Source organism: Sceloporus undulatus, chromosome 5 (assembly GCF_019175285.1).
Source record: "Sceloporus undulatus isolate JIND9_A2432 ecotype Alabama chromosome 5, SceUnd_v1.1, whole genome shotgun sequence".
In the NCBI taxonomy this organism is placed as follows: Eukaryota; Metazoa; Chordata; class Lepidosauria; order Squamata; family Phrynosomatidae; genus Sceloporus; species Sceloporus undulatus.
Window position 1 is genome coordinate 60,066,788 of NC_056526.1, and position 20,634 is coordinate 60,087,421.

Genomic DNA, 20,634 nt, shown 5'->3' on the forward strand with positions numbered 1-20,634 from the left:
AGCATAAGCTTTTGTAGACACTGACGGGTTACACACGGTTCCAGACGGCCACCATTTTTATGTAGCGGACGCTGTGCTTCCGCACGTGTCGCGTCGTTGTCATAGCCGCGCCGCAAGAAGGAGCTCCATTTTGGAGCTCCTTTTTTGCTGTGTGAGGGAGTCGCGCGGTTTGCACGCAATGGCTACCTCGCGCAGCAAAGAGCAGCGCCGGCAGACCGCCGTATTTTGGCGGTCTGTAAAGAGCCTTAGTTTAATTCCTCAGATGCATGGAGTGAAGTGCTGCCCAGGCAGGACCTTTATAATCAGACTGTATGAGCAGCTATAGAAATGCAAGTATTATGAGTATGGTGATGAGGTGGCAAGTTCATTTTTTACTATGGTAGTCAAGGGACTAAGTCAGGCAGAAAGATGTTTCCTAAAGCCAGGGTGGGTGGATGGCCATATGACTGGTGAAAGGAATTTTGGAACTAACCTGCAAACACTACATTCCAAAAACCCCTCTACCATTCATCTGCATTTTGTGATACAGCTTTATAATTCCACAGTGTAGATCTGATAAGTGTATTATGAAGCATTAATTGTTTCCTAAATTCATTTTTATCTATGATGTGAAAAATTAAGGATGTATCATCATATGTCTTGTTGGGAACACTCTGATGTAGTCATTAATCACACTGTTTCTTGTTTTTGTATGATCAGACTATGGAAATTTTTATACTGTTTTGCTTATGTATCCTTTCAGGATCTCTTCTTGTCAGTAGAGAGATCAAAGATACTCTGTATAAATGTAGTTCTTTAGATCCATTTGTTATGATATAATGAGAATGTTTCCCCTGAAGAATCTCAGCTAATTTATCAGTAAATATTATGTTGTTGTTGTTGTTGTTGTTGTTGTGTGCCTTCAAGTCATTTCTGATTTATGGCAACCCTAAGGCAAACATCACATGTTTTTCTGGTGCTCGGAGTGTGTGACTCAGCCAAGATCACCCAGTAGGTTTCTGTGGTCAAGTGGGGAATTGAACCCTGATCACCAGAGGTGTAGACAAATGCTCAAACTGCTGCATGTTACTTTACTTTTATTTAATTTAGTTAAAATGCCATGGTATTCATTTTATAGATTCAATTATCACTACAGACAGGATTGTCTCTCTGAATATACTTTGGAGAATTGTGTCTAAGATAAAACATAGCACAATAATTCTTTTCAAAATTGCAGTCTCTAATGGTTGCACTGACCAAATGCTGGAGGTAGCCCAGCATTTCTGAAAATGATTACTGTATATACTCGTGCATAAAGTTGAGAAATTTAAGTAAAAATATTGACTCCCTAAAATTGGGTCAACTTATACATGGGTCAATATGGTACTTGACCGAAGCATTTCTGCAGCAGGCTGCCTCCATAAGGGCTAGCTCAGCTGGGGAGAATCATAGAATCATAGAATCGTAGAGTTGGAAGAGACCACTAGGGCCATCCAGTCCAACCCCCTGCCATGCAGGAAATCCAAATCAAAGCATCCCTGACAGATGGCCATCCAGCCTCTGTTTAAAGACCTCCAAGGAAGGAGACTCTATCACCTTCCGAGGAAGTGCATTCCACTGTCGAACAGCCCTTACTGTCAGGAAGTTCCTCCTAATGTTCAGATGGAATCTCTTTTCCTGTAGCTTGCATCCATTGCTCCGGGTCCTGTTTTCTGGAGCAGCAGAAAACAAGCTTGCTCCCTCTTCAACATGACATCCTTTCAAATATTTAAACAGGGCTATCATATCGCCTCTTAACCTTCTTTTCTCCAGGCTAAACATCCCCAGCTCCCTAAGTCGTTCCTCATAGGGCATGGTTTCCAGACCCCTCACCATTTTTGTCGCCCTCCTTTGGACACGCTCCAGTTTCTCAATGTCCTTTCTGAATTGTGGTGCCCAGAACTGGACACAATATTCTAGGTGGGGCCTGACCAGAGCAGAATACAGTGGCACTATTACTTCTCTTGATCTAATAATAATAATAATTTGTTTTATTTATATACCGCTATTCCAAAGATCATAGCGGTGAACAGCAAGTAAGCTAATTAGCAAGTAAGCTAATTTGCCCCCAACAGTCTGGGTACTCATTTTAGCGACCTCGGAAGGATGCAAGCCTGAGTCGAGCTTGGGCCCTTTTGCTGGTCTTGAACTCGCAACCTTGTGGTTTCGAGTGAATGGCTGCAGTACAGGCATTTACCCACTGCGCCACCAGGGCTCTAGACACTATACTTCTATTGATGCAGCCTAAAATAGCATTGGCCTTTTTAGCTGCCGCATCACACTGTTCACTCATGTTCAACTTGTAGTCTACTTGGACTCCTAGATCCCTTTCACACGTAGTTTCATTCAGCCAGGTGTCACCCATCCTATATCTGTGCATTTTATTTTTCCGCCCTAAGTGCAATACCTTACATTTCTCCGTGTTGAATTTCATTTTGTTAGCTTTGGCCCAGCTTTCTAGTCTATTCAGGTCATTTTGAATCTTGATCCTGTCCTCTGGGGTATTAGCTATTCCCCCTAATTTGGTGTCATCTGCAAATTTGATAAGTATGCTCCCAATTCTGTCATCCAGGTCATTGATAAAGATGTTGAATAGCACTGGGCCCAGGACAGAGCCCTGTGGGACCCCACTGGTCACTTCTCTCCAGGATGAAAAGGAGCCATTGTTGAGCACCCTTTGGGTTCGGCCGGTCAACCAATTACAGATCCATGTAACAGTTCCTTTGTCTAGCCCACATTTTACAAGCTTGTTTGCAAGAATGTCATGGGGAACCTTGTCAAAGGCCTTAGTGAAATCAAGATATACTACATCCACAGCATTCCCTTCATCTACCAAGCTGGTAATTTTATCAAAGAAAGAGATTAGTGTTGACTTTTTGTGATTATGGCATTGCCTTCTAGATGTTCACAGACTCTCTGTTTAATGATCTGCTCCAGAATCTTTCCTGGGATTGATGTCAGACTAACTGGACGATAATTGTTGGGATCCTCTTTTTCCCCCTTTTTGAAGATGGGGACAACGTTTGCCCTTCGCCAGTCGGCTGGGATCTCTCCTGTTTTGCAGGAGTTTTCAAATATGATTGCCAATGGCTCCGATATTACATTTGCCAGTTCTTTTAATACCCTTGGATGGAGTTCATCTGGTCCCAGAGACTTAAATTCATTTAGATTAACAAGGTGTTCCTCTACTATCTCTTTACTTATTCTGTGCTGAAATTCCCCTATTCTGTCCTCTGCTCCATTATCGTCAGGTTGAGCACCCTTTGCCTTTTCTGAGAAGACTGTGGCAAAGAAGGTGTTGAGTAATTCTGCCTTTTCTCTGTCTTCTGTTAGCATTTTGCCATCTTCTCCACGGAGTGGCCCTACCGTTTCCTTCTTCTTCCTTTTGCTGCGGACATATCCAAAAAAGCCCTTTTTATTGTTCTTAACCTCTCTAGCAAGCCTGAGTTCATTCTGCGCTTTAGCTTTTCTGACTTTACCCCTACACATGCCTGCTATTTCTTTGAATTCCTTTTTTGTGATTTCCCCCTTTTTCCATTTCTTATACATGTTCCGTTTCAAACTCAGCTCAGTTGAAAGTTCCTTAGTCATCCATCCTGGTTTCTTGAGACACCTCCCGTTTTTCTTTCTCACTGGAACGGTTTGAAATTGTGCCTTCAGTATCTCTCTTTTGAGAAACTCCCATCCGTCCTGAACTCCTTTATCTTTTAGTATTTCTGACCATGGAATCGCCCTCAATACTTCTCTAAGTTTACTGAAATCCGCTCTCCTAAAGTCTAGGATGCGTGTCTGACTATGCCTGGCTTCTTCTTTCCACTGTATTACAAACTCCAGGAGAACATGGTCACTTCCACCTAATGATCCCACTACTTGCACTGGGAAGCTGGGAAGAGTGACCAATCATTCTGCAGCCTGTCCCCAGCTGGGCTCCCTGGCGGGGGGGGGGGGAGCCCAGCTGGGGAGAGGCTGGAAAGGGCCATCAATCACCCTATAACATCTCCCTAGCCAGGCTGCCTCCTGACGTCTGACCCTCAGCCTATCCACGGGTCATACCAATACCCATAATTTTGGCCCCAAAAGTTGACTTCGATGTATACAGGAGGTTGAATTATAATCAAGTATATATGGTAACGCCTTAATATGGGTAGGGAGCAGGGATGGCCAAATGTGGCTGGGAAGGAAGGGCTGGGAGGTAATCTTCTTCACTGAGGATCCTCCAGATTTTAGACAGATTGTCAAAGCGGGGAAAAAAGGAAAGGAAAAAAATGCCCTTCTGCAAAAGTTAAAACCAACCAAAAAATAGAACTGGTGTAAAATTCACTTCTGGCACTGAAATCCAATTCTGAAATCCACTTCTGGCATTGAAAAATCGTGTTTCATTTTATTCTGAACAGGCCAGGATCTGTTTCTGGAGGCCCCAGAAGAGATAATTCATCTTTTTCTTTTTTCTTTTGGCCAGAAAAAGAATGGTCTGAAGAGCCTGGAGGGGTGGGGCCCTCAAAAACACTGCATGTGGTTCCAGAGTTACTCTTGCCCACCTGATATAGAGGTACAGGAAATATGCCTGTTTATTGACCCCAATTGTAAAGAGAGTCAGCATGGTATAGTGGTTTGAGAGTTAGACTAGGACTGTAGGGAAACGACTCAAACTCCCTTTTAGATATGGAAACATATTGGGTGACCTTGGGCAAGTCTAAATACAAAAAACTGAGCGGTCTCTGGCAATTTGGAAAATCCCAGCTGTGGTCAAACAATCTGTTCATTAGGTTTTAGTGATTATACTTTCAAGGCCTTTGTACCAGGATAGTGGAATTCAGGCACTGTACAGACAGGCATCAGAGGCTGGCATGGGGGCAGAATGGGGGTGTGGTGTCTGCATGAAGCACATCCCAACTCCACCCCCATACTGGCATGGTGCCACATGCTCCACCACATGGTGGGCAGCATCATGGCACTGGTGGCTATTGCACCCTTTCCACAGCACAAAAAGGAGTTGCTTTTTGCACTATGGAAAGGCTAGATTGGTTGCCATGGCCCTGATCTGGTGAAGAAAGAGATGGCTGCAGGGAGCCCCTTAGGTGCGGTCTGTGCAGCCCCTCAGTTCCAATCTTAAAAAGTAAGATGCACCATACAGCAACAGGGATTATGATTACTTTCCCATTGAATCTTCCCCTCCTTGGGTAACTTATTTCTAGCAGTATTTCAAGGTAGTCTACATGGGAATATATGTAGCAGTTTCTTCTTGCACTGTAAGGAAAGGATAAAAGGCTCTTTAATTTATTTTGCACCATAGTGGATTGGGTTTCACAATGGAATTGGGAAGATAGCATGCTTATGAGAGAGCAGTGGGCAAATCAGGGCTTTCATAAATTTCTGTGGGGGTAAATGTGCACACAAGCTTAATATGTCTTTCTGTTTCTCTTTTTTGGTATATTTTTATTAACTGAATTTCAAATATTGCGTGCAAGGAATCAGCATTGCAGCTACATTCCACCAAATGTTTGGCTGCAACTTACCTTGGAGTCCGGCCCAGTGAGCACAATGAGATACCCATCTAGGTAGACTGTATATAATCATCCTGTAAAGTCCATTAATACAGACTCTGTTCCACGTACTAGTTTCAGGTTGTTAATATATCACTCTATGTCTTATCATCTGCTTTTGTCCATAATGTTTATTATTATTCTTATATTGAAGTGGATTTTTTGTCTGTTTTATAACTATTGTATAGCATATTTGCAGAGAGAGGTGGAATTTACATTGTCTGAAATAAATAAATACATAAATAAATAAATGCTTTTGCTTGGGATTTATCCATGACTACTACTATTATAATATTTTCTTTAACATGCCACTTGGTAACTTTATACTCATTTTAAGATATATAAAGATACTATGTAGTTTTCCCTTATGAGGAAACTGTTCTGCCACTAATCCCAGTTTTGTTTTATACAACTCATTTTAGTACTTGACATGTGTTTGTTTCTTAGGCAAACGTGTAAAAACCTTCAAGAACAAGGAGATTTCTGCTGTGCCTGATGACAATTTTTGATTATTCCACACACACACAATACTCTGGCTCCACGTTTGGAGCAATAGTTGTGATGAATCATAATCTTGGTCGGGTTCTCAGGAAGGGCCAGAAGGTGCGTTGAGGAGTAAAGAGTGAAAACCACACCTGAAAGATGTTCCAGCCTTGGTTTATTACTCAAACAGCTGCAGGTGTGTACAAACACAAGTTTCCAAAGCTGTAGCAGAATTTTATGTATCATACTGTGTCTCCTTACACATTTTATTCATTCATAAAATCATTTTTATACTGCTTTAACAAAGACTCCCCAAAGTGGTTTACATATCTGGATTAAACCAAACTAAACATCATCAATTTTAAAATATAAATAAGCCAAAGTTTTAAAATCAAAAGGAGCTAAGTAACCTTCAACCATATTTTAGAAACCATTAAAAACCAAGAGTTATAAGAATGTTTTACTGTTCATCCAAGATCAGGAATGATGATGGTCTTGCCTCATTTCACAAACAATTCCATAACAGATGTTGGCACATGAAAGACTCAGTGTTACTTAGGTATAGGGCACCATTTATTCGCAAAAGTAGGTGCCCATTAGAAAGATTTCCCCTCTTTTACTACAGGAAAGACATCTTAGGGTTGCTTGTGCAGGATATCATTTTAGAACAGTGGTCCCCAAACTGTGCTCTTTAAGAGATTTTGGACTTCAGCTCCCAGAATCCCAGATTACTGGCCAACATGACTGAGGCTTCTGTGAGCTGTAGTCCAAAATCTCTTAAAGGGCACAGTTTGAGGACCACTGTTTTAGAATGACCATTAGTCATTGTTCACATTCTTTTGTGGGTGTGTCCTCTCTTTCTTGTCAAACAGAAGCTGTGTTTCACAGAGCTTTGGTTTAAAAAATGGAATCTTTTTGTTGTTATCAGTGCTCCAAAGCAGCCAGGTGAAAAATATATTGTTCCTGTTAATAATTTCTTGTTGCATAGTTTCCCTGATAAGGTGTTGTTGTGCAAGTAATATCTAAAATGTAATGTATAATATCCATAAATATCTATTTTATATTGTTTTTACTGTATATACTCATGTATAAGTCTTGAAATTTTAGTCAAAAAATTGATCCCAAAAACCAGAGTTGACTTATCCACAGGTCAATGTTAATACTGTAACTCTATTCCCTGTTGAAAGGCAAGATCATAATCTGCCTGGAATCACTGACACACCTCTACTCTCTCATCCATCCAGCCTTTAGTGTGAGCATAGTTATGCCTGCTGGAATTTTGTAAGTTCTTTCACATTTTTTCCTTTGCTCCATCCTTTAGAACCTTTGTTACGTGACCCTAAGTTTTACCCTCAACTTATCCAGGGTTCATACAAAAATCCATAATTTTGGCTTCAAAACCTGCCCTAGACTTATACACGAGGCTGACGTACAGTTGAGTATATATATGATATGTTGTTTCTGACTTACAGCAACCCTAAGGCAAGTTTATCACAGGGTTTTCTTGTCACAATTTATTTAGAGTGGGTTTGTCATTGCCTTCCCCTGAGGCTAATATAGTTTGAGTAGCCCAAGGTCACACAGTGGGTTTGTATGGAGGAACGAGGATTTGAACTCTTGTCTCCAGAGTCCTAGTCTAACACTTAAACCACTGCACCATACTCGCTCTATACAGTTCTAATAATATTTAAAAGATAGAATACCTAATCCTCCCATTTCACCCAGGCCGATTTAAATATCAAGCCTTTTGCATTAAGGTGAATGTTGCAGTTACAGTGGAAATATGCAGACAGGGTGCCACTGTGAACCTTCATTAAGAGCTAGCCCCAGATTATTCATTGCTTCCCAGAATAGATCAGTCTCCAAACTGGAACATATTAAAAGCAATAGAAAAACAGAATGGTAGAGGATTAATTAGGACTGTTCCTGCCAAACTGAGACAAAGTACGAGATTACAAAATGGATAGAAAACTTCCTAAATTCAGGAGTTGCACAAGACTCTCCAATAGTAATACAGATTAGGAGATAAATTATAGGTAGGACACAGTCTTTTTTGATTTATGGTGACCCTAAGGTTATGGAATTTTATGGATTTTTCTTGGCAAGATTTGTTCTGAGAGGGATTGTCTTTGCCTTCCCATGAGACTGAGAGAGTATGACTTGCTGAAGATTGCTCAGTGGTTTTCCATGGCCAAGCAGGGATTTGAACTCTGGTCTCCCATGGTCCTAGTTTCATAGTAAAACCACTACGCCACACTGGCTCTCCTTAATTCCTTAAGAATTGAAAATGTAAATTGGGATTGGGTTCAGGCTTCTTCTTTTGTCATCATTCATTTGAACCTAAATATGCAGCCATGATTGTTTGCATTAATGCTGTATTATTTGGAAATTTTATATAGAAAATTTACTGGTGAGTTTAGTTATAGGCAAAGGAAAAAAGAATGAAAGATTCCAAGCCTAGAAGTTAATTTTCTCACTTCAGATTATATGACAGTGAACTGTGTTATCACAATCTCCTTCGCTTATACAAATAACATATTGCTAATTATTTTTGGAAAACATATGTACAGTCCAGTTTCCAAGATTCCTATAGTGACTTGCCATCTGTTCAAAAATGTGTTTCCAGAAGATTTCTTCGTTTTTCAAAGTGTGAAAATTATAAACCATCAACCCCCCCCCCCCCCGGTTGTGAGAGTCCAATCTAATTTAATAACACAGCTCCGGCTACTTATAGTGAGCACATAGGCAACTCACCTTTTTCTTTGATTTTAGTGAATATACAGATGTGTTGTGACAGGCATGGTCTCAAAGACTCATTCCTCATTTCATCACACACTAAGAACGCACAGTCCTTTTGTGGCAAGTGCTTGTTATCTGGAGTTGTTGGCACATCTAATAAAAATAAGCTATCAGTAATTAAATCTGTGGCCCAATTAAACATATTTGCCATTGTTGGATCCTTAATACATTTTGATGTATTAAATTCATACTTCAGACTAAATTAATGTTTCTTTTAGAATTACTTTTTGTATTTGATTTTACACATACTTTTTATAAACTGTGTCAAAAATAAGAAGTAAAAAACAACAACACCCTAACAAACCCAAAATTGACACAGTAACAAGTATGACTCAATATTTAATAAATCCTAGCTTCCCTAGGACTATTATATTAGACACACGGAGAACATCTACTAATTGCATAAAAAAAATATTTGCAGGGGAGGAAATTACTCCCTTAATTTAACATTCTTCCTACTACTGTGTTTTCTCCCATGGCTGGTCACTTCACTCCCTCTATCGTATGTGACAAGGGAGCTTGTTGTTTAAAAGCAGCAAAGTGCAACAAGATAGTTTGGGAAGGATTTCAATGATCACTCCTTTATGTGCAACAGATTCCTTACCTACCTGAAACCTACACGAGAAAAACATATTCTTAAAATACACACTGTTACAAGTATAACTCTTATAATCCATAAAGGATGGTATCCCTTTCAAAGCAGAATGGCTTCTCCACCTTAGAAAAGAAAATTGAAGTTCTGAAGGTTAAACACATTGAAGGCACCAGATCCCATCTCCATTTGACCTGTAGCCCCTTCCCCTTGTTAATGGTTTAGTATTATATGCAAATCCTTCTTAGAGCTGTGTGCTTGTGTCAAGTCTGGAAAGGGTGACATGTTCATTTATTCTTGAGAACTGCTCCATCACCAGATTTCTCCCCCATTAGCACCTCATATGATCCATACAAGCATTATGAAATAAATTTAACTATGGCAATTTCCTGTAATCTTTCAAAAAGAAGGCCCTTTTGAAAGTGCTACAGCTCAGTGCTACAGGGCATGTCTTGCCATGCCAAAAGGTCCAGAATCACTCTGAGATTGCTCTAGGTATCCTAGGCATCTATGCATCTCCTTCCCACTATGTCATTCATAATATCCACCCACTCTTTGTGTAACTGTCTTGGTGACTTTCTTCCCTGTTCTTGACTACCTCTAGTAGGGATGGAAAGAATATTCAAAAATATTTGAAAAGTGGTTGGCAAACATATATTTAGAGTGTCAAGAAACCCTGAAAAGTAGAAACCTGAGCCCGAAAGAGACGGTCCAAAAGCACCGCCTTCAGGCCAATCCAGGAATATGGTATTTATATGACACATGCCTCCAGATTTCACTGAAGCTGCGCTGTGGCTGCCTAAGGTAGCCCAAACCCAGCTATTTGTTGGCTGTCCATTGTGGGCCATTGCAGCAGCTGGCCTCGGGACTGCAGTGGCTGGTCACCATTGTCCAATGCCACTCAGGGCTGGCTCGAGACTGGAGTGGCCAGATGGAATCTTCACAGTTTGGGACTATTTTATGCACAATTTGCACAATTTGGTCATTTTACACAGAAAACATTTTCTGGATAGGAGTTAATATTTCCGTGTTGAAATATTATTTTCCAAATAGAAAATGCTGTAATTGCAGATTTGTTCTGCTTAAAATTTGCACATGGTTAATTTACCTCTAAAACAACACTTTCTGTGCAGGAATTGCATGTAAGGGTGGATAGCCTCCAGTGTTTTCTCCCCACTTGTGGGAAAAGAAGGATTTCTGTGCATTTCTAAAAATGTTTTTTTTTTAATTCTTGTGATGTCTGTCATTTTTAAACAAATTTTGGGGGAGAAAATCCAATTTTCCTATGCAGTTTTACTGCACAAAAACATCCCTTCACAAAATGTGGTGATAGCGAGTTGTGTAGGAAAACCATGTATTTTTGGCACAGAATAATTCCCCAAGATTTTTTTGCAGAGTGCGAAGAATCTTATGGCTGTGATATTTTACTTGATGAGGCTTTTCTAAACATTCAGAACCCACCACTATTATGCCAGTACATTAATGGTGAGGAATAATCTTTCCATGCAAAGTAAAAAGATGTCCTTCATTTGCTGCTGTAGTAGGAAGGTTTTCCAACACCTAAAAAATCAACTTGTGATCAAGTTTAACTAGAAGTGAAGCTAAATTGTTCCAATTTGGTCTATCAAAAGATGCATAAATTAGGCTGGTGAAAGTACACATGATAACAGCATGATCCATCACAAGCTGAATTTCTGTATGTGTTATGGAAGTGTGTGAGCACAGATGTAAAGTAAGAAAATCACTGAGTAGAAGAATTACTGAGTTGAATATTTCCCCCTATATTTTGCTCTGCTTGCTGCCTTTTCCTCCCCATGTAGAGGCTTGTTTCCTGTCCTATAGGAAGAAAACAAGTTGAGGTGTTGCATTTTTATAGGGAAAAGTATATCTGAAGAAATATTCAAATCATCTCTTCCTGATGTAGAAATGATCCCATCCAAATTAAGACATAGACCCCTTAGTATTTTTTTTTTACTTGTGCCTCCTGTTTTTACTGCTTTAGGAGCAATCACACATTTGAACTGTGGAAGTTATCAGTTGGATTTATCCTTCAGGTGACTTTCATGATGAATGATGCAACCTAAGCTAAGCCGAATATGTACTTGTCCAGTTTTTATCTAAGATGTAAAATTATTGTAGATTTAATTGTACTTTGTTGTTTTAATATAAAACTAGGGAGTACACATGCAATTACTTTCAGCTCATAGAGCCATTCACCAATTTAAATGAAAAAGTCTTGAAACAGCAGAGTAATTATACTGTAATTGCACATTGAGCACAGAGAAAATGAAGAGAGCTTAATTCTTTGTATTTAAAACATAACAGATTTTTTTAAAAGAGATATTAGCACAAAGGGAGCAGTTCCTTGCCAAGAAGAAACAAATTAATTCAAATAAATATTTAGAGTGTTGTATCCTTTTCCATCTGTAGTGCTGAGCAACAGCAAAAGTTAATTTTTAGATGTATTAATAATTAATTGAAAAGTTGATTGGAATTGATTGGAGCACATTTGGAATGTTACTGTTCTCTTAGGAATTTTGAGATTGCTTCTATGCCTCTTGTCAAATTCTGTTTTTCTATATATATATATTTTTAAAAAGGAATTGGCAAAGGACCGTACCTTCCAGCTGCTCTGTTGGAAAACTTGCCCATCATCCAAAAATAAAATCCTTCCTGTAAATAACATGGATGGATTGGATATTACCTAAAATTAACTGCATTTTTATGAAATTGACTTCCACATTTGAACAGTCTCCTCTCCTCTTAATGTGTAAATGGATAGATGCCATCAATACTAATGGCTGATGTGTGATGCCCTCACATTAGGATTTATGTTCCCAGATAGTGGCAAATGTGGACTATTCCAAATGTTACTCAGAGGAACAGTGTGTGATCTAGAATCATAAAATTAAGAAGAAAAAGAAAGAACAGGTGGAGCAGCAGGAATGCTGGCAACAGAAACTCATTACAGGCTCCAGTGAAAACAGCAATAATAATGATAATGATTATAATAACAATAAGCAAACTAAAATAAAACACATCTAGTAAAGCACAAATTCATCCTGTGCATAAACAGATGCCACTGTATTTGATCATGCAGCATGTTGTTATTATAGTATTTTTTCAGCTGCAAATATATTGCAACTGGCATGTTGCATGGAAGAGAACCACCATGGTTTAGTGGTTTGACCATTGGACTATGACCCATGAGAACAGGGTTAGAATCCTCACTTAGGCACGGAAACCCACTGGTTTCAGCCTCAGACGAAAGCAAAGGTAAACCCCATCTGAATAAATCTTGAAAAGAAAACCCTGTGGTCACTGTAAGGAGGAATTGACTTCAAGGCAGACAGCAACAGTGTTGCAATGTTGGGCACCAGTTTATTCATCCTTCTGGAGTCCTGTGAGTCATGTGATATGTCTTTTACTGTACAAGGCTAAAGAAACAAAACTATTTTGTGTACCTTTGCAAAGTGACTCATAAGCTAGTGGAAGAATTATATTAAATTATTGGATTGCATTTTTTACCCTTCAAGAATCCTAAGAGAAGGAGAAATCTTTGGGAATGTAGCAAGCTGCCTTATGCCAAATCAAACGATGAGTCCATCTGGCTTGGTATTGTTAGTACTCATTGCCAATAGCTCTCTTGGCTTTTAGACAGAAGTTTTTCCTGGTCCTTTGTGTAGATTCTAAGAAGTACATCGAGACTTTCTGCATGTAAAGTATGAGCTTTACCACTGAACTATGGGCCTTCTTTACCTTTCATTTCCTGGTAGAGAACCCCATTCCATTATTTCTGGTACATAGAGAGAGAGAGAGAGAGAGAGAAAGAAAGAAAGAAAGAAAGGTCCCATATAAGAGTGGGAATCATGGAGGTGTGTGTGTGTTTAGGTTTGTTCAGACATAAAAATGTACATGTGGGAGCCTTATTTTGTTCAAATTTTGAAATCAGGAGCCCAAGTGCATCTTAACACCTAAGGACTCACAGAGTTCATAATGTACACTTCTGCTGTAGTGTAATCTATAATTACATAGCTGTGTATACAGTCAAATGTTAATTCAGGAAAACATTCAGTTGTTGCTTGAGTTTTATGACTAGCTCTTAAGGAGCCCTGGTGGTGCAGTGGTTAAATGCCGATACTGCAGCCACTCACAGCCACTAGGTTGTGAGTTCAACCTTGCAGGGATCCAGGGTCCACTCAGCCTTCCATCCTTTTGTAGGTCAGTAAAATGAGTACCCAGCTTGTTGGGGGCAATTTGCTTGTAAACCGCTTAGAAAGTGCTAGTGCACCGATAAGTGGTATAGAAATGTACTTGCTATTGCTATAGCTCCATCTGCATCTTCATATCTAGTTTTTCTGGAAAGGATAGAAGTCAGTGAATCTATTAAATAATAAAAACTCTTCTCTTCAACAGTAGCTTTCAAGATGTCTCCCAAGAATGCAAACAGAGTGATAGTGGAAATACTAGGTCATAAAACTAGAATGATATCCACATTGTTGCATTTGCTCCATTGAAAGTATTGTTCCTCCACTAAAATCCCTATATTTTTATATATTGACAGAATAACGAGGGAAAAAAATTATTTAGAGCAGTTTTAGTGACACAGAGTCTGAGATCTTGCCAACCATAAGTCTTATGGGAATGGCAAGGACATTAATTGACATGCATTTTAACATTACTAAAAATGTTTTTCATTCTTGCCATTCTTTGATACATGAAACAGCAAGTAGAAAAACCTATTAATTGCAGAAACCAAGCAGAAATACATTTCTTTGACCAGGAATCACCGCACAAATGAGTTTTATGGGCCTGTTCCTTCACTACTTTATACCATTAAGTAATATGAATCAGTGGTAGACTCTGTGCATAGGCCCTCAGATTCATTTTTAGCTTCTCTAGTGAAAAGATCTCAGAAGATGAAGGAAAGTCCTTTTCTGTTGCTTGAAAGGGTAGGATCTGAAGGGAGGTTCAATTTAAACTTTAAAAGGATGCTAAGGTATCATTTCACTGATGATTGACATGGGGCTTGGCCCCTGGGAATTCTTCCCACCTCAACATTTCCATAAAGGGGATTTAGGAGAAAACTCTTTTTTGGGTGTTGGCTGTGGCAAGTTGGTTTTAGTCAAAATCGTCAATATTGGGCTAAATGATTTGATTTAATACACACAATATTTTTTTAAAAAATATTTTTTTTAATAAAATTGTACATACACTACAAATTGAATAAAACACAAATACAGGCACATTACAAAATGTAGGTTTCTGTTTGTTTCTAATACATACGACTTCATACTTCAAGGCCAAATTTTGAAAAGTTCCTTTGTGAATTACAGTGAAACAGACTTAGGGGCGGTGCAGACCGCCCCTGAAGGGACAGCCTGCAGCTGCCTCTGTCTTTGCCAGATAGGAGCCGCAGCAACTGCTTGCCACGCCCCTGATCTCGCCTGTCTGCAGTGCAAAAAGGAGCCGCAAAAAGTGGCTCCTTTTTGCACCCTGGAAAGAGGACTGTAGCCACAGCTTTACGGTGCTCCTTTGGTGCTGCATCATCTAAACACAGTACAGTGTGTCCTCGCCTTACGCGGGGGATCCGTTCCGGATCCCGCCACGTAAGGTGAATTCCGCCTATGCTCGTGCGCAGCGGCGCGTGCGCGTGCGGAGCACAACGGGTGCACGCGCCCATTCAGCCCTGGGTGCGCCCTGCGGCTTGAGCGCGTATGCTCAAGGCCGCGTATGGCGCACCCGCGTATGGCGCGAGCGCACTGTACCAGAGGACTGCCATGATACTGTGCACCGTGTGATGCAGCATGCAGTGTCGTGCCACCATAGGGGCAGAGTTGGGGTATGCATCGTGTGGATGCCATGCCCCAACCCCAACCCCAGGCCAGCCTTAATGGCCGGTCTGCACAGGCTCATTGTTTCCCACGACTATCTGAGGAATTAAAGGTCGGGTTTTTTGTTTTGTTTTGTTTTGTTTTGTTTTTTTGCTTCTTGTCAGTTATTCTGTATCTGTTTGGAAATCCTTCTTGTCATCATGTGGTTGCCTGGCCCTCAACTTGTGAGCAACAGTTTAGTTCAAGTAGATAGGTGAGCATCATCAACATTCTACTTAAGCACTCTTAAGTCTGTGAATTTCAGGATTTCTACATGGGAGAATGAGTAGGCTGCTTAATTATCTTTTAGATCATTTTATTATAAACATTCATGTCTAAACACAATAGTAAATAGTAAATATATGTATTTACTCCCTTTAGGGATAAACAGTATTTTCAATTTCTAGGCATATTCTTTATCTGTTACTTTACATCCCATGCAAGCATCAAAATGTTAAACCAGCACGATTCTTTTACATTCATTGTAGCTACATTCACTAAGTAATTGAGTGTTTTGTCATGTGCTTTCCTTTTAACAAGCATATTTGTACTTTTTCATGGAGGAACCTAACCTTTTGATCATCAAATACATATGAATTGCTATACATAGAAGCATCACACACACACACACACACACACACACACACACACACAAAACATCCATTGAAGATAATAATCTTCCATTGGCATTGCAGCCTATTCCAGCATCCAATATATATGTATATCAGGCTTTATCTATCAAAAATATAAAGATATAGTCTGTTTGAGAGCAGAATTTCCATCTTCTTCTGCCTTACCAGCATTTATAAGGATATCTCCCAGCCAGGAAAATGTTAGCAGCATTAGAGCTGCAACAGAAGACAATAGGAGGCTGTGTAGCAGCCTGACTTCGATCTCTCAAGAGCTGGATTTTATAGTATCTGTAGCCTGTGTCTGCCCAATCAGAGGCAGATCTTCACTAGCCTTTGGCAACATAAACAATTATCTTCCTCTCCAATCAGAGATAAGATCTCCTTGGCTTGTTATCCTTGACCACTCACTTCCAAGGTCACTGTTTCCTTGCAGCTCACTATCAGATTGCATCAGCCATCAGACTGCATCAGCCATTAAATATTGTAACCCTTTCATACCAAAACAGTAATTTGGGTGTGTTTGTGTTAAATGCTGGTCCTTTGTTTACTTCCATTCCCAATCCCTACTTTTTTAAAGGGAGTTTGGTTTCATATCAGGAACTAGCCTGTAAGCCTCTTACTACTATGTAGGCAACATAATATTATAGATTATACTTTATTTTCTTTATATTTTAAACAGACACTTACTCTTTTACTATTCAAGCTTCAGGGACATACATTTTGCAAAATATCTTTTGAATTAGTGCTCATCCTGTGACAACAGTGCCTAGACACATCCCACCCAACATAGCTAGAGCTTTGGACTTGTATTTAAAAAGTTAACTTTTCCAGTGCTTCTCTTCAATGCTGCTCAACTGCCATTGCATAAGTTATAAAGTATAATGCTGTTGTTGTTGTTGTTGTTGTTTGTATGTGTTAAAAAAATCAGATGCTCAAAAGAGCTAAAGAAACAACTCAACTCCTATGGCAGCCCTTTTCATGTTCTCTGTATTCCCACTCTCCACAGTTGATAAAAGAGCAGTATGCAGATAGTTTGCTGAGGGCAAAGGGATGTTTCATCATTAAGGAGCATGACCCTTCAAAGTCAGAGATTTCCCCTGATAAACTATTACCATGCCCAATCCAGAAGGTCATGCCTCCAGAGAAAAGAGAGCATTGTTTAATGAAGTTTCATACCAGAAAGTAAGATGATTATTAATTGTATCCATTGACACAGCAGAAATTGTCCTTAAAGATGTTTCCCTTTGATATGGCAGAGTTTTTGTTTTGTTTTCGTTTCTCTTCATGTTTTAAATCCAAGTCAGGAATAGAGAAAAAAAATCCAATTACTGTGAAATATTCTGTCTTGTGTACTTTTTCTCTGTGGTTGCTACGTTTTTATGTTGGCTTGGATGAAAGTGTGTTAGTGAAGTTTTGAGAGCTGCTTTATATACAAGGGCTAGGGGGATGAATATATTTTATGCACACAAACTAATCCTGCTGCTTATACCCACACACCCTTAATGATGTCTACTTTCTGAGTTTGACTTAACAGAAAGCATCTAAACAATTTTAGGAGTAGTTAGTTTTGGGGAACAAAGTAAAGATTGCTGAAAGACTAGTCAGGTTATTTTAATCCATTTACCTTTTTCTTTGCTATTATTTTTATAAGGCTCCCAAAACCTTTGTAGACATTATGAAATTTCCATAAACACCTTTCCCCCACCTTTAAATGTCCTCATTTGATACCAGGAAAGCACATCCTTTTCCTTTTGGGAGAATTTGTGAAATAGCCTCTTTTTTTGGTAGGAAAAAGACATATTTATGAAGGGGAGGGAGGGACTATGTGGAATTTCTGTGTGTAATGGGAATATGTATAATAGAGAACTTTTGATTAATTCCCTTTTTCTCACAAGGACTATTTGGTTTCTCATCACTGATCCTAAATGGTTAGGAGTGGATATTTTAGGATTATGTGCTACTGAAAGTTGTTTTATTATTGTAGGAAGCTCTAGAATTTTACAGCACTGGGCACAAAATTAGCTTTTCTTTGGAAAAAAAAAATATATATGGATAACCAGATCTCATCACGAGAGGATGTATTAACATGGAACTTTGGTGGTGAATTACAAAGTAAAAACTGTTGAGTTGTAGGATACAGGCATGTTTCTTCAGCAGTTGAGATGGCTATTTTTCTTATTCATGTTCATTCCAGCTTCAGGTTGATCAAAACAAGGATCAGGGAATGAGTGTATTTTGAAATCCACAAAACAAATTTCAGTTGCACTGCATGTTCAAAATAATTTTCCAACAAGGGGCTTAGTAAACAGATTTATGTTAATAGAACTGTTCTACATATCTAAATTTGATCTTCTTTTTCTTTTTTTACAGGTAACTCGATAGCAAAAGGCAAATCAAATCAAACTGAAGACTGATAACATTAAATACAGCAAAGCAGGAAGTTTTAATACCCAAGTATAGTAATTGAGGTTAGGTCTGAAACTACTGGGACATGGTAATTATTTCAGTGAGAACTTGCATGGTAATGGGTAGTCACATAGGATCAAAATTGCTGGAAAGTCAGATTTGCGGACCTATCTGTCATAAAAAGTTCAATGGACTGAACTGTGTACATTTGTAAAAATAGCAAACTTGAAGAAATAGATGATTATGGAAGTGCAGAGGTGATGCTGAAAGGACACAAAAGAAACCATAATCTGTTGGATTCTTGGATTTCACCACTCTGTAAGAAGTTTATGAAATTTACTGATCCATTTCCTCTGCAACTTTTCTGGTCCCTCATTTACATTACAGGTGGGACTCTGCAGTGCTTTAATCAAATCACTGTTCCAGAAATTGACCTCTGATGCAGCACAATTTTAGACACTTTTAATTTGTATTCTTATCCTCAACCTCCAAGGCTACATATTTCAACACGTTGAAGTTCTTTTTCTTACAGGAATGGAAATATATATCCATTGTTAACCATTATTGTTGACATGTAGTAGTTATTCGCACACCACATTCATATATGAATGTATCATTAGACATGTTTCCTGACAGCTATCCAGGTTCTCCAACTTCTTTCAGATAAATAAAAGGTGGTTAGAACTGAATTTTCCTCTCCTCCAATATTTTATGCTGTTAACCTATCTGTTTTGTATAATTTCAAGAAGATGGATGTTCCTGTACACTCTATGATTTATTAATATTAGGTCCAAAAAAGATTGTGGAAAATAATAAATGACATTAGCTAGTCCCTTTATGAAGGTAGACAGGGATGCATGTTAATTTTTCAGTTCTGGGATTTAATAATATTCATTCAGATGTGTCTTTTAAGTTTGTTTTTAAAAATGGCTATCTCTTGCTTGGACAATATTACTATCTAGATGCTTAAGTTAGATGTTTACTGAGCTCTGTTTCTTGATAGAAAAATATTTTTCTTCAAATCTGGAATCATTAATGCTTTCTGTGACTTTTCAAAGTATCTTAGAATCATTCTGTGGTTATTTTGTTAAGCCTGAAATTCTTCTTCGATCTTCTGTTTCGGTATCTTTTTAAAAAATCTTGTTCATTTGTTTCATAGAAAATCTTTAATGTTTAAATGCCTTAAGCAGCTGTAAACATTTCCCCCCTAAGTTATTACAGAATGTATAATTTTATATGCCATTTAATATATGCTGTACTATCTGAAAACATGAGGACAAAGAGAGCTGACTGTTTCTTCTGCATTTCACAATCATGCTATAAATTGTTTTGGGAGAAGACAAAGAGCAAAATTTATATTCTTTTGTTTTGTGTGTTGATATGAAGACTAATGGACTGAGTCCTAACAGAAATAGTGGTGTCCAAAATCTCATATTGTTTCTTCAAATGCTTACTGGTATTTCTGAAAATAAAGTGAATTCTTTCCAATTGTCCTAAGTGACTGGCATGACTAATTAGTAATAAATCAGGTTCTATGATGGATGAATGCCCAGAGACACTCTGCCCTGTCACCTAATGCAAGATTGCTCCACAACAATTTAATTACCTCTCTTGTATTATGGCACTGGACAATGGAAGCTAATGATTGTTAAAAATGGATTTGAGTTGCATTGTCTCATTCTGCTACATACTAATCCAATTTTTGCAGGAAAGGTATTTTTTACCCATACATTTTTGATTAGGGAAATTAGTTGTAGCATCAATCAGTTATCTTGGTATTTAAAAAAATTAATATTGTATAGATTTTGATTTTTAACATATCCATATTGGGGAAATATCTAATTTGAAAATCATGATGAATTTCTTTGCTTGGTACAGGACACAATAGAAATGCATAATTTTGTAGCTGTTATCAGTTTGTTCACAATTTAGCCAAAATTCTACAATGTGCTTCTCGGCATTTATTTTCTTTATGGTATTCTTAAAACCAACACTGAAAATATTGTATTATATACAAGTGTAAAACATGCATATCAATAGGTGAAAATAAATGGATTTTCAAATACATTGAACTGAGTATCTGCAGTAAGTTAATGTGATAAATGAAACTTGTGAATAAATTTGGGTATATAAAGAATGCACTGCTATATGCACATGCACCTGGAAACTATTTTTTAAAAAATCTTTAATAACAGATAAGGGATATTTCAAATTTCAGACCCAATTCATGAATTCTGATTCTCTCTTTCCTCCCTCCTTTTTTGTGTCTCCTTGAACAACTTCCCTTA

At 38.5% G+C, this 20,634-nt stretch overlaps 1 protein-coding gene across 2 annotated transcripts in view; it reads left to right on the plus strand.

Moving 5' to 3' along the window:
• The window catches only part of TAFA2 (TAFA chemokine like family member 2), a 155,763-nt gene extending 135,350 nt beyond the window's left edge, over positions 1–20,413 (plus strand). Inside the window, exons 5-6 of one of the 2 annotated variants that reach the window (XR_006104282.1) lie at positions 6,009–6,240; positions 18,311–20,413. Coding sequence is in view for 1 of the 2 variants with exons in the window: in XM_042470638.1 (XP_042326572.1) it covers positions 18,311–18,322 (12 nt within the window). In the remaining variant the exon portion in view is untranslated. The remainder of the gene's footprint in view (positions 1–6,008; positions 6,241–18,310) is intronic. The other variant, XM_042470638.1, reaches the window with a different exon arrangement.
• The last annotated feature ends 221 nt before the right edge of the window (positions 20,414–20,634 follow it).